The sequence below is a fragment of the Nicotiana tabacum genome, chromosome 16 (genome assembly GCF_000715075.1).
Source record: "Nicotiana tabacum cultivar K326 chromosome 16, ASM71507v2, whole genome shotgun sequence".
Lineage (NCBI taxonomy): Eukaryota > Viridiplantae > Streptophyta > Magnoliopsida > Solanales > Solanaceae > Nicotiana > Nicotiana tabacum.
Window position 1 is genome coordinate 18,479,708 of NC_134095.1, and position 14,865 is coordinate 18,494,572.

General features: G+C 38.8%; 1 protein-coding gene across 1 annotated transcript; it reads left to right on the top strand.

The window, feature by feature from the left end:
- The first annotated feature begins 12,481 nt into the window (after window positions 1-12,481).
- Window positions 12,482-14,562, top strand: LOC107811328 (protein SYM1-like). Its single transcript, XM_016636231.2, has 4 exons — window positions 12,482-12,819; window positions 13,291-13,519; window positions 13,719-13,843; window positions 13,940-14,562. Exons 1-4 carry the CDS (start codon window positions 12,496-12,498, stop codon window positions 14,021-14,023), a joined length of 762 nt encoding a protein of 253 aa, XP_016491717.1. The 5' UTR covers window positions 12,482-12,495; the 3' UTR covers window positions 14,024-14,562.
- The last annotated feature ends 303 nt before the right edge of the window (window positions 14,563-14,865 follow it).

A 14,865-nucleotide genomic window follows, 5' to 3' on the forward strand; every position in this document is an offset into this window, starting at 1 on the left:
GTAGCTGATCCAATCTAATTTGTTAGTCATGAGAGCAAAGGGTAGAGGTGAAAGCACTGTGCGAGAGCGCAAGTTTCATTTCGAGCTTTTCGGGTTTACGGACTTAAGATCTCAAGCATATGAAAGGTTACTGCTGGTGCACGACTATGAAGGACTTGTTGTTTGTGGTATCTTCCCACTGTATTTGTAAATAATAATTCTGGAGAAAAGAAAGTTAGCGTATAAATGTAAATATAAATGAAACAGTAATTAATTCGAGCCCAATGAATTCACAGTGTTTCCTTAAGGAATTTAATCCCCTCCTAGTACCCAAGGTTATGGATTATTTCCTCCCAGGATAGAACGAATTACACACTGGTGTAGCGGTACTTCAAACCCCAGTATTTCAGCGAACACAAAGTTCGGCTGCAAATCACACTTACGATTGCTTTGTTTGTAGTTTAAAACAATGCACAACAAAGGAGGAGAACTCAGAAGTCGAATGGAAATTCTGAGAGGAAGCTATGCAATTTATAGCCGATGTTGAGTTCTTACCGAAGAGGATATCAATGACAGCCAAGCTCTCAAATTCGTTTCTGCCTGTACCTTCACCTAACATCTCTTATTCTGTTTTTCTGTTTTTTTGTTGTGTGTCCTTGCTCTAACAGTTACTGCACATATTTATAGTACAGTCAACTATTAAGAGAATGACCAGCCACCATTCATGGTGGAGCAATCACTAGGCTGTTATGGAGGAAGCACTTGACATGGTGGAAGGAGCACTTGCTCATGGAGCACTAGGCCGCCAATGGACAATGGAGCATGCACTTGGCCAAACTGGTGGGACACTTGGATTCTATCCACGGATTGAAAAATATCCGTTACAAATACGGATAATATTACGTTAATATTCACTATTAACAATTAAATTTGGTCCAAAAAATTAATCAATCAATCGATCATTTGACCAAATCCAAATCCAAATCCGAAGCCGAAGCCGTAGACGACGACGACGACGGCGCGAGGCTTGCCTTCTTCTTAACTCTTTAAAAGCTATAAGAAGAGCAATTGTATATATACCCACCAAAATCCTTTTCCTCTTCCAATATGGGACAATGTTTCAAGAGAGGGAAACTTAAAATTTTACTCAAAAATTTCATTTTCCCATTCACCCTCTTTTAAGACTTTTCCATCTTAAAATCCTCAACAATCCCCCACATGAATGGGGAATGACTATATCACAGAAGTATGCATGAAAAACTTGTGTGATTTGCAAGCAATGATTAATTGCATCTGGATAAGTAGGTTTCCCTTTGAACTTTCCGTAGTGAACTTATGTCGGATATACTCGGTCAATCGGTAGATTTGATATCTTTGAACCGTCGAACTTTAGTGTATACCTAGACAACCATAAGTCACACAATCAACCCTTAACCGTCTTTGGTTCTCATTGTTGTGTTCGTTTCAGCCATGAACACCGCCTGGTTTCATAAGTGCGTAGAGAATTGGCCTTGCAAAATTCTCCTTGAAGCGACTAACACTTCACACTTACATAGGTGATTCCTAAATGTGTCATCCCGTAGATACACTATTTTATACACCCCGTATCAAATTTAGAAATCATTAAAAAGCCTTAATGCTTTTTCCTTGGTACTGAACATTGTCTCATTATGAGAATGGACCAAAATATTTGTTGACAATGTTGAACCGTCATTAGTGACTTTGTTTGATCTCCTTGAACCTAGATCTTGGGATCTCCAGTCTTCTAGGTAGAGTTACTGCCACAATGACTTGTTCTCGGCCATAGTCTCATTCCCCTCGATGATTTCTCAACTATCTCTCTAGTTAAGCCTTTTGTAAGTGGATCCGACACATTATCACTTAACTTTACATAGTCAATCGTGATAATTCCTATAGAGAGTAGTTGCCTAACGGTTTTATGTCTTCGTCGTATATGACGAGATTTACCGTTATACATAACGCTCCCAGCCTTCCAATTGCCTCTTGGCTATCACAATGTATGCATATTGGTGCCAACGGTTTGGGCCAAAATGGAATGTCTTCCAAGAAATTCCGGAGCCATTCAGCTTCTTCACCGGCTTTATCTAAGGATATTAACTCAGCCTCCATTGTAGAGCGGGCAATACAAGTTTGTTTGTACGACTTCCAAGATACCGCTCCTCCACCAATAGTGAATACATATCCACTTGTGGACTTCGAATCAGTTGAACCGGTGATCCAATTTGCATCACAATATCCTTCAATCACTGCATGATATTTATTGTAGTGCAAATCAACGTTTTGGGTATGTTCTAAATATTCCAAAACTCGTTTCATTGCCATCCAATGAGATTGACCTGGATTGCTCGTGTATCGACTCAGTTTACTTATAGCACAAGCTATATCTAGTCGTGTACAATTCATGATATACATTAAGCATCCCAACACATGAGTATAATCCAATTGCGATATGCTTTGGCCTTTGTTCTTTGCTAATGCAAGATTCACGTCAATTGGAGTCTTTGCAACTTTGAACCCTAAGTGCTTGAATTTTTCAAGTACTGTCTTAATATAATGAGATTATGACAATGCCAGACCTTGAGGAGTCTTTTGGATCTTATTCCCCAGAATTAAATCTGTAACTCCCAAGTCCTTCATATCAGACTTGCTAGTTAGCATACACTTAGTCGCATTTATGTTGGCAATGTCATTACTCATTATCAGCATATCATCCACATATAGGCAAACAATGACTATGTGATTTGGAACTTTTTTAATGTACACACATTTATCACATTCATTTATCTTAAAACCATTTAACAACATTGTTTGGTCAAATTTCGCATGCCATTGTTTGGGTGCTTGTTTTAGTCCGTAGAGGGACTTAACAAGTCTACATACCTTCTTTTCTTTACCTGGAACCACAAACCCTTCAGGTTGTTCCATGTAGATTTCTTCCTCCAATTCTCCATTTAAGAAGGTTGTCTTTACATCCATTTGATGAATTTTAAGACCATAAACTGCAGTTATAGCTACTAGCATTCGTATGGACGTAATTCTCGTCACTGGAGAATATGTATCAAAGTAGTCAAGACCTTCTCGTTGTCTATACCCCTTGATAACAAGTCTTGCCTTAAATTAATCAATAGTGCCATCATCTTTCATTTTTCTTTTAAAAATCCATTTACAATCCAAAGGTTTATTTCCAGGAGGAAGATCAACCAATTCTCATGTATGGTTGTTCAATATGGATTCTATTTCACTATTGACTGCCTCTTTCCAGAACAATGATTCCGAAGAAGACATAGCTTCTTTAAATGTTCGAGGCTCATTTTCTAATAAGAAAGTCACAAATTCAGGTCCAAACGAAGTAGACGTTCTTTGACATTTACTACGTCTTGGATCCCCCTGATTAAATGTACTTTATTTTGTTTATTCCCGAGGTCGTTTAGATCCTTCACCAATCGACTCGCATTCCTTTTTATACGGATATATATTTTCAAAGAACTCAGCATTATCTGATTCTATGAATGTCGGGATTTTCTGATTTATGAACCAGAAATCGATATGCTTTACTATTGGTCGCATATCCTATGAAAACACAATCAATTGTTTTCGGTCCTATTTTTACCCTTTTGGGTTTAGGAACTTGCACTTTTGCCAAACACCCCCACACTTTCAAATAATTCAAGTTGGGTTTCCTTCCTTTCCATTTTTCATATGGAATGGATTGTGTTTTGCTATGGGGTACTCGATTTAGTATCCGGTTAGCCGTAAGAACGGCTTCCCCCCCCCACAAGTTTGGTGGCAAACCAGAATTTATCAACAATACGTTCATCATCTCCTTTAATGAACGATTCTTTTTTCCGCAATCCCATTGGATTGGGGCTTGTAAAGGGCCATTGTTTGATGAATAATTTCATATTCTAAACATATTTCTTCAAAATGAGATTCATATTCACCACCCCTATCACTTCTTATCATTTTGATTTTCTTGTTAAGTTGTGTTTCAACTTCATTTTTGTATTGCCTGAATGCGTCTATTGCTTCATCTTTACTATTAAGTAAGTAGACATAGCAATATCGAGTACTATCGTCAATAAAAGTTATGAAATACTTCTTTCCACCGCGGGATGGTATTAACTTCATGTCATAAATATCTGTGTGAATTAAGTCTAAAGGAATTGAATTCCTTTCAACCGACTTATAGGGATGTTTAACATACTTAGATTCCACACATATTTGACATTTTAATTTTTCGCATTCAAACTTAGGCAATACTTCCAAGTTAATCATTTTTTGCAAGGTTTTATAATTGACATGACCCAAACGTACATGCCATAAATCCTTTGACTCAAGTAAGTAAGAAGAAGCTGAAGTTTTATTATTAATTTCGATTACTATTACATTCAGTTTGAAAAGTCCCTCTGTAAGGTAACCTTTTCCTACAAACATTTCATTTTTACTTATCACCACCTTGTCGGATACAAAAACGCACTTGAAACCGTGCTTTAAAAGAAGTCCAGTAGAGACTAAGTCCTTCCTAGTTTCGGGAACATGAATGACGTTGTTCAAAGTCATGACCTTGCCAGAAGTCATCTTGAGAAATATCTTCCCATATCCTTCAATTTTTGCTATAGCAGCATTTCCCATAGAAAGCGTCTCTTCGGGTCCAACAGAAGCATATGTAGAAAATGCTTCCCTCACTACACAAACATAGCAAGTGGCTCCAGAATCAATCCACCACTCCTTAGGATTTCCTACCAGGTTGCATTCAGAAAGCATAGCACACAAGTCATCAATATCTTCGTGCTTTTCAATCATGTTTGCTTGACCCTTCTTCTTGTCTTTCTTTGGAGCACGACACTCTACAGATCTGTGTCCAGCTTTTCCACAGTTGTAGCAATTTTCATTGAACCGCTTCTTGCTTGGGTTATTTCTTGGCCCAGAAGCCTGCTTCCTCTTTCTCTTAATTTGAGAAGTAGCCTCAACAATATTTGCTCCCATTATTGTTGAGTTTCCACGACCTTTCTTTTCAGCTGCTTTGTTGTCCTCTTCGATTCTCAACCGAACAATGAGATCTTCAAGGGACATCTCCTTTCATTTGTGTTTCAAGTAGTTCTTGAAATCCTTCCACAAAGGAGGCAGCTTCTCAATAATTGCTGCAACTTGGAATGCTTCATTGATGAAAAGACCTTCAATGAAAATTCCGTTAGTAAAAATACTGAAATGTTTACTTTCAACATCAGTATTCATTTTATATATATCTTCAGCAAGTAGATCATGAATAATCACTTGCAATTCCTGGACTTGGGTAATAACAGACTTGCTATCTACCATTTTGTAGTCCAAAAATTTTGCGGCAACGAATTTCTTCATCCCGGCATCTTTGCTTTTGTATTTATTTTCAAGCGCAGTCCACAGTTCTTTTGATGTCTCCACATTACTGTAGACGTTATATAGATTATCCTCCAGTCCGCTAAGAATATAATTCTTGCACAAGAAGTCAGAATGCTTCCACGCCTCAATCACGAGAAATCGTTCATTCTTTGGAGTTTCATCGGGCAGATCAGGAACATCTTCCTTGATGAACTTCTATAGACATAACGTAGTCAAGTAGAAGAACATCTTCTGCTGCCAGCGCTTGAAATCAATCCCGAAAAATTTTCTGAGTTTTTTTGCCGGTGCCAATGCCGGTGTTCGGCTTTTCGATGTATTGGCAGTCATCATCGGAACAGCTCGGTTTCTGTTGTCATTTGCCATTTTTTTTTCTGAAAAAGAATGGCACAAACAAACGTTTAAACTTGGAGAAAAAAAATCACGTAGATTTTAATCTCCAACAAACCGCCACTAAGGCTTTAAAACTGGAGTAAAAATCACATAGATTTTAATCTCCAATAAAACGCCACAAAGGCTTTAATCTCCAAAATGGGAGTAGACGAAACCACAAAGGTTTTAGTCTTCAGACCTGTAAGTTCTCCAACAAATACAAAAAGAAATTAAATTCCTTAAGCATGTTGGTTGTGGTATCTTCTTACTGTATTTGTAAATAATAATTTTGGAGAAAATAAAGTTAGCGTATAAACTTAAATATAAACGAAATAGTAATTAATTCGAGCCCACTGAATTCACAGTATTTTCTTAAGGAATTTAATCCCCTCCTAGTACCCAAAGTTATGGATTATTTCCTCCCAGGATAGAACGAATTACACACTGGTGTAGCGGTACTTCAAACCCTAGTGTTTCAGCGAACACAAAATTCGGCATCAAATCACACTTACGGTTGCTTTGTTTGTAGTTTAAAACAATGCACAACAAAGGAGGAGAACTCGGAAGTCGAATGGAAATTCTGAGAGGAAGGTATGCAATTTATAGCCGATGTTGAGTTCTTACTGAAGAGGATATCAACGACAGCCAAGCTCTCAAATTCGTTTTTGCATGTGCCTTCTCCTAATAGCTCTTACTCTGTTTTTCTGTTTCTGTGTTGTGTGTCCTTGCTTTAACAGCTACTGCACATATTTATAGTACAGTCAGCTATTAAGAGAATGACCAGCCACCACTCATGGTGGAGCAATCACTAAGCTGTTATGGAGGAAGCACTTGACATGGTGGAAGGAGCACTTGCTCATGGAGCACTAGGCTGCCAATGGACAATGGAGCATGTACTTGGCCGAACTGGTGGGACACTTGGATTCTATCCACGGATTGGAAAACATCCGTTACAAATACAGATAATATTACGTTAATATTCACTATTAATAAATAAATTTGGTCCAAAAAATTAATCAATCAGTCGATCATTTGACCAAATCCAAATCCAAATCCGAAGCTGAAGCCGAAGCCGAAGCCGTAGCCGTAGCCATAGCCGAAGCCGAGCCGAGCGAGCGAGCGAAGATGACGGCACGAGGCTTGCCTTCTTCTTAACTCTTTAAGAGCTACAAGAAGAGCAATTGTATATATACCCACCAAAATCTTTTTCCTCTTCCAATATGGGACAATGTTTCAAGAGAGGGAAACTTAAAATTTCACTCAAAAATATCATTTTCCCTCCATTTCCCATTCACCCTCTTTTTAAGACTTTTCCATCTTAAAATCCTCAACGGGACTATTGATCACAGTGACAACTCTATGATATCATGCATACAAAAATTAAGTGGATAAAAAGTGTGAGGATAAATAAAGGGGACAAATCACTTAGGGATAAATAAGAAGCATAACAAGATCAAGTGAAATAAAGAGACGAGAGAGAATAACAAGAAGGCATTAAAGTGACCGCAACGACTAGTGAATAAATAAGACGGCATCAATTTTCTTCTTATTTTTCTTTCTACCTGTTTACCTTGAAAATATGAGTAACAATTAAATTTGATTTGTGGTTTTAAAGATGTGTAATTTAGTTCAATACCAATTAATAATCAAGAAATATGAAGTAGAAATGAAAGAAATAAGTGAATCAAATCAATGTTACTCAGCAGCGGTGACCTCGAGCTTAGTGACCTCGAGGTGGCTTAGAATAATAAGAACAATTAAGCAAGAAAAGTAAAATAAGAACAATAGAGCTAGAGGATAATTCTGATGAGCAGTTTGCAAAAAGTAGAGAGTATATTCTTTTCTCAATGATTAGATGATCTTACAAAATGAATGGGGTCCTCTTTGTATAATGGGGGAACACAAAATAAGGTATATTTCTATTTACAATAAGGAGTATTCTTAATATAACTGTCTAACCGCCTAGTACAGAATCGTACAATCCTATTCCGGGATTTGCGCCAAGATCTTGAGGACGTAGCATGAATCTAGCACATTCTGTTACAAATCCACAATGGTACTATTTCGGGGTCAAGCATACTCGGCTTCGATATTTCTCGTACTCCCATCTTCGGGCATTACATTCTATCTCCGAGCTCGAGTCTGGTCCATCGGGCTCGAACTCGACCTCACCCTCGAGCTTATAAATCGGGTAGCCCTGATTTCTACCATATACAGATAGTCCCCGTGTTTCTTAGAGTGTAGCGATAAGAAACGAATTGAGTCCTTGATTTTTACCCCAATTTTCCATGACATCATCACCGTGACGCAAGCAACTAAAACAAAAGATTAGAAGCTGGCTTTTCCCGAGGAAAACATCGAGAACCTTTAGCGAGTCTGGCGGCGGGGAAGATTCTGAGGGTGAAGACACTTATGCCAACAAGGATCGTGTAGCTTAGGTTTCGTGCTCTTAGTAATTTTTTGCTTTTGAGGTTGATAGGTCCTTGCGAGTAACTCTCAATCGTGACCTATAACTTCTTGTAAAGAGGTTTATACAAAGCCCCCTTTTCCTTCCATGGCTTCCGAATATGTTACCCTTTTGATCGGGTCAAAGCGCTTTAACATAAAACTCCCTTTGAATGTCCAAAGTTTGAGATGGTAATGACAGACAATAAGTTCTGCCCTCGAACGTCTCTGATCAATCGTCCCTGAGTGACCTTTCGAACTTAAACTTATGTAGCTCTTAGGCTCAATAGTCGATGAGGTAAGGTAGCCCTTGGGCTTGATAGTTGAGCAAGTACACGCTCGAACATGAAATGAAAATAGCCCTTAGGCCTTACGGCCAGGTGAGGATTTGCTCGAACTCGAAGTAAAGTTAGCCCATAGGCTATATGGATAATCCCCGAGTAAGGGTTTGCTCGAACTCGGGTTAAGATAGCCCTTGGGCTTTTATGATCGAGTGAGGACTTACTCGAACTCGAAATATAGTTAGCCCTTAGGCTTCATAGATAGTTCCCAAGTGAGAATTTCCTCAAACTCGGGTAGCCCTTGGGCGTAGTAGTCGAGTGAGTACTTGCTCGAAGTCGAGATAGCCCTTAGGCTTTATAGTCGAGTGAGGATTTGCTCGAACTCGAAGTAAAGTTAGACCTTAGGCTTTTTTACATTAGCCCTTAGGCTCTTTTATATTGGCCCTTGGGCTCTTTTAGATCGGCTCTTAGGCTCTTTAAGTCGGGCCAATTCGGCACCAAAGACGACTATAATTTTTCCCTCTTTTTGGCTAAAAGACTTAGTGAAATTTCTTTATGCCTTAGCATGTGTTTTTTGTACCCGTTGGGTTTTTCAAAGGTTCAATCAACCAAAACCCGTTCGTGTTAATTCCTCTTGAGGCTTTTTCGAAGGTTGATGTTATCGAGGCCTTTAAATTATTCGAGGGTTGATTCTATCGAAGCCTTTTTTGCTTTTGCCGAGGGTAGCCGAGTTTGACCAGTTTTTATAAGTATTTGAAGGCCTTTAATTTATGGCGGAAGTTGAACGTCTCCGAGCCGCATTATTTCGATCGTAGCCTTTTACTTAACCGTAGTCTTTAATATGGCCGTATCCTTTTAACATGGCAGTAGCCTTCAGGTATGTCTCTTGGACTTGTTTCTCGATAGCCTCTCGAACTTATCCGAAAAGTTAGTCCCCGAGTATGATGACCTTGGCCTGTATATCAGAGGGATGCCTCTTTGAGGTCTTATAGTTTCGAACTTGGATAGCTCGAGTGGGTAGTCCCCGAGTGTTCGAGGTATGCTCGCACTTGGGTTAAGATAGCTCGTGGGCTTTTATGATCGAGTGAGGATTTGCTCAAACTCGAAGTAAAGTTAGCCCTTAGGCTTCGCAGATAGTCCCCAAATGAGAGTTTCTCAAACTCGGGGTAAGATAGCCCTTGGGCTTTTTTATTCATTACGGATTTCAGATGCCCCTGATCCGCGTTAACTTGGATGTAGCCTTTTCAGTTCAGAACTTGCCCTTTGGTCTTATCTTCCATTTCACTTCGAGCTTGACCGAAGAGTCAGTCCCCGAGTGGGTGGCCGTGGCCCGTAAAATCGAGGATCACCTTTAAGGTCTTATGGTCTCGAAATGTTGGCAGTTTGAACTTCCATTGTGATCGGCCCTTAAGCCTGTTTACACAGTAAATCAAGAGTATGAAATAGAAATTTTTTCTAGAAGCATGAGGTATCGGCAAGGAAAAATACTTCTCTCAACGTACGATTATACATGCGTACATATTTGACGTTGGGGCTCGAGTAACCTATATGGGCACGACTCATCTGACCGTTTGACCCTTACAACATTTTCCTATTGAGGACCCGTTCCATGGAGTAATTTCCTTGCAACAAAGTGGACATTTGAGGGTAATGCCTCCCAGATCTCGAGGCTTATCTCAGGGAACCTCAGATACCTTTAAACTGCCCTAAGGCAGCACGAACAATGGTTGCCTCATTAAAAACCTTGTCGAAAAAACCTATTTGGGGCAAAAACCGGTCCAAGGGAAAAAGAGTGCAACGTGTGCCTTAAGATTCAAATCTTCGTGTCGATCCTTGTCGATAGCCTGCAAGTGTTAGTCGAAAAAATAGAGAGAATCGGAATGGGGTCGTACCTTTATTCGGATTTTGGATATTTAATGTGAACATGCCCTCGTGAATTTTGACCTCGACCATTTCTCCTCTCACTTTGTGTGAAGCCCAGACCCACTGCCTCTATGGTCTCCATTGTACAGTTGATATTGATCTCTATTCGACCTCGGCTCTTGATCGACATCTCCTTTGATTCTACCTATAGGCCTGCTAGAATAAACGGCCCCCGAAGGAGTCCCTAGTTGATCTTCTTCGATTCTAATCTTCGACTGGTACCGATTATATACGTTAGCCTAAGTGATAGTCGGGTACTCGAGCAAACTTTGCTTCAATTGATGTGAAGCTATAGAACTCCGAATGTTGAGACCTTGAGCAAAAGCTTGAACGGCCAGTCATCGGTGACCGGAGGAAAATCCATTCTCTCGGCTTGGAACCAAGATACGAATTCCCTGAGTATCTCGTTTTCTTTCTGCCTTACCTTGAAAAGGTTCGACTTCCTCGTTGCAATTTTGATGGCTCCGGCATGTGCTTTTACAAAAGAATCTGCAAGCATAGCAAACGAATCAATAGAATTAGGGGGTAAGTTGTGATACCATATTAAGGCACATTGGGACAGAGTCTCCCCGAACTTCTTCAGCAGTACGAATTCAATTTCATCATCTTCCAAATCGTTTCCTTTGATGGCGCATGTATACGAGGTGACGTGTTCATTTGGATCGGTCGTTCCGTTATACTGGGGAATCTCGGGCATATGGAACTTCTTGGGAATTGGCTTCGGAGCCTCACTAGAGGGAAAGGGTATTTGTATGAACTTTTTAGAGTCTAGTCCTTCTAAGATCGGGGGTGCCCCCGGTATTTGATCAATACGGGAGTTATAAGCCTCCACTTTTTTGTGATTATCCTCGATCTTCTTCTCTTCGGACTCGATTCTCTTGGTGAGTCCCTCGATCATCCTCATAATTACGGGGTCAGTCCCCGAGCCACTTTCATCGGGCCTTTCTAGTGCTGGTTCAGTACACCGAGTGTTTACTGGTTCGGCTGTATTTGGAGTTTTGTTCTGACTTTGAAGTTGAGTGATGAAGATTTGCTGAGCTTGCAACATCTCGAATATCACTTGGAGGCTGATTCCTCCGTCTCCCATTCCTTATGTTTTTTGGCCACCAGATCAGGCTTCCCTGCGTACATTCTCTTCAGGGTCTGTGCCTAAATCAACGTTTAGAGCAATATGTGAACTAACATCAACTGGTTCTATATTTGGTACCTTCCCTGGGTTTATCGGTGGTACACCGACCCCTACATTGTTGTTTTCTCCAAGACCTTCGTTGTCATGAATAGGTGCGTTTTGTGAGCTAGACATGTTTCAGCCTGTAAATCAAAAATTCTTGACAAGAAAAAGTGTAAAAATAACGTGTGTAATGAGAATCAGTAAAGAAATAATCACTATTATCTTTAGCCCCACAGTGAGCGCCAAACTGTTTACCTCGAAAATATAAGTAAGAATTAAATTTGATTTCTGGTTTTAAAGATATGTGATTTGGTTCAATACCAATTAATAATCAAGAAATATGAAGTAGAAGAACTGTAGGTCAAGTAAAGAAGAACCAGTAATATAAAAACATGTGGCAAAGGTGGGGTCGAAAAATTAATTCTTATTATTTAAAAATCAAAAAATGGAATTGTTAGTCGACAATAACATAAATAGACCAAAAGTATAACGTTAGTGGCATAAATAGGCCAAAAGTATAACGTTAGTGGCATGAATAGGGCGACCTTTTAACGGATGGCATAGATAGGCCATTTATGTTAATTGATTGGCATTTTTAGGTCTTTTCAGAATAATCAATACGTGAGTGCCAAAGCATGTTTCTTTTCAATATTACTCCTATAATTAGATGAAATCTTTGGGATAAGATTGAAAATCAAATTAAAGGAGAATTGAGCAAACAAAAATTCAAGTCAACTAAAAAATTGGGATGTGTAATTAATCCAATCTTATAGGGCCAAACATAACAATGCAAGTCAGCAATCTCCTCTTTTCCAGCATCCTTAAAAAGCAGATCCCCGCCATTTTTGGTTCCCCAAAAGTCTATATAACCTTTTCCATAAGACTAGGAAAAACCACAAAACAGAACCTTCTGAATTAAGAAAAAAAATGGGTATCGCCAAGCTAGCCAAACGCAGCATAGTTCATCAGTCAAAGTTTCGATTCTCTTCCAATCCCATTTCTGGGTCTCAATTTGCTTCTCACTATCAACAATGCAGAGCTTACTCTGCTCGATCAATGAACACTGCTGCAACTAAAGTCCCTAAACCTCATTTTCTTTCATTTCCAACTTTTCTTCGCAAATCTTCTGAATGTGCAAATACCAAGATGGGATTCTTGGCTTGGTATTTGGGAGCTCTTGAGTCTCGTCCAATCATCACCAAATCTATTTCTTCTGCTATTATATATGCTGCTGCCGATGTTACTTCTCAGGTACTCTCGTTTTCCTCAATTCTGTGATTTTTTTTTTTAAATTTGTGTTTGGCATGTAACAGGTTCAAATAGAGCGGAATTAATATAGCTAGATGAATAGATGATCATACCCGGTCAGAGATGTATTCGATATTTAAATTTGATAGGTTGAATATTTATGTTCTCACCGGTCACCATTGAAGCGTGCCTTTGCACTTTTACAATCATGGGTTTAGAAGTTAATATTTGTTGAAGGTTTTGTAATTTTCACATAGTAAATATTATGCGTACTGTCAAAAATACTAGGTTCAGTTAATATTTGAAACTATACAGTACATCCATCTCTGTAACCGATCCTAACAAGTTCAGAATTGTGTCATAGTCGTAGTTGTTATTTATGATTTTACTGCTTTGATCTGATCGGAAATTTGAAAATTTGAGTAAAGTTTGAATCTTTTTTGGTGGTATAATGATGGGATTTATATTGGTCAGGTGATTACAATGTCGCCTTCGGATTCTCTAGATATAGTAAGGACTCTACGTATGGCTGGTTTTGGATTGATCATCTTAGGAACAGCACAACATCTGTGGTTTAACTATATGGGGAGGGTATTACCAAAGAGAGATGTAGTTTCTACCTTGAAGAAATTGTTGATCGGACAGTTTGCTTATGGGCCTCTCATTAATTCTGCTTTCTTCTCTTTCAATGCCGCACTACAAGGTACACATTTGTTTCGTTTGGTTTCTGTATAATTCTTACTCTTCTAATAGTTATCCAATTATGTTATTTTCTTGATTAGTGTATGATACTGTGAACCACTGCATATGTAATGCAGCGATAGAACTCAGTACCACAAAAGATGGTTGTCGTTTCTTTTTGACAATTCTTTGAATCTTTTTTTTTTGTTGGTAATGTTCAGGTGAGAATGGAGAAGAAATCGCTGCAAGGTTGAAGCGCGACCTGCTCCCGACAATGATTAAGGGACTTATGTACTGGCCAATGTGTGATTTCTTGACATATAAAGTAATCCCTGTCCATTTGCAGGTATTCACATTTCATAGATAGTCTTGCTTCATTAGAAAAATGCTCACTTCAACTCCTTGTATATCAGTCTAATATTTTGGTAATGTTCTTTGGCAGCCCTTGATTAATAGTTCATTTTCCTATGCGTGGACTATATATTTGACGTACGTTGCAAGTTTGAAGAAAGCTGCTTCTGATTAATTTGCACGCCCTGCTCTGGATGTTTCAATATATTTCCAAGGATAGAATCAAAAGAAAAAGAAAATTACATCAATCAGCTGAGAGATTAACAATGCCGGACATTTTACAAGCTACCTCGCCAAAGTTTACCATTTAGATTAGATGGTAGCTCTTCCTAATGGGACATTTCTGTGATCAAGATGTCACAATTCAAGGTGTAGTGCATGATATTGATATTTCAGGCTTTTACAGCTCATGTGAGGAAAAAGTTATATAAAAAATATATTTAAGAATCACATTGATTTTTATTTGTTGAGTTTTTATCAATATTGTCCCTTATCTTTGAGAGTAGGTATATTTTAGTCCCTCAAATATAACCCTGAGCATATTTAGTCCCTTAAGGGGTCGTTTGGTTGGAATAGGGCTTATCCCGGTATATATGCCGGTTTAAGTTATGTTGGGATAAGTTATGCTGGGATTAGTTATGTTGGGATTGTTGTTTATTCACTGTTTGGTATGTTGTATTAAGAATGACAATCGTATAATTTCTAAGAAGAAGGTATAAGTTATACCGGTGCTAATTACCCCACCCTCTGTAAGGTATAAGTTATCCCGATGTTAAAATTAACACCGGGATAACTTATACCTGGTTTGCTAACCAAATAGAATATTAAGGTGGTATTAAATTTTTATACCACCCCTATACCTTCTTATACCTCATACCAAACGATCCCCAAGTATGCTAAAGTGGAGCACCTTTAGTCTTACTGACACACTGTGTTCAAAAACTAACGGTGTTATCCAACTCTGATTCATGAAGCAAATCTTCTGCTATGAAGCAAAACGTGTCCTCTCCTTTTATT

Coding starts and splice junctions, on each gene's coding strand:
- LOC107811328 (XM_016636231.2), top strand. CDS start 12,496: ATGGGTATCGCCAAGCTAGCCAAACGCAGCATAGTTCATCAGTCAAAG. Junction 12,820..13,290: donor CTGCCGATGTTACTTCTCAG/GTACTCTCGTTT, acceptor TATATTGGTCAG/GTGATTACAATGTCGCCTTC. Junction 13,520..13,718: donor TTTCAATGCCGCACTACAAG/GTACACATTTGT, acceptor GGTAATGTTCAG/GTGAGAATGGAGAAGAAATC.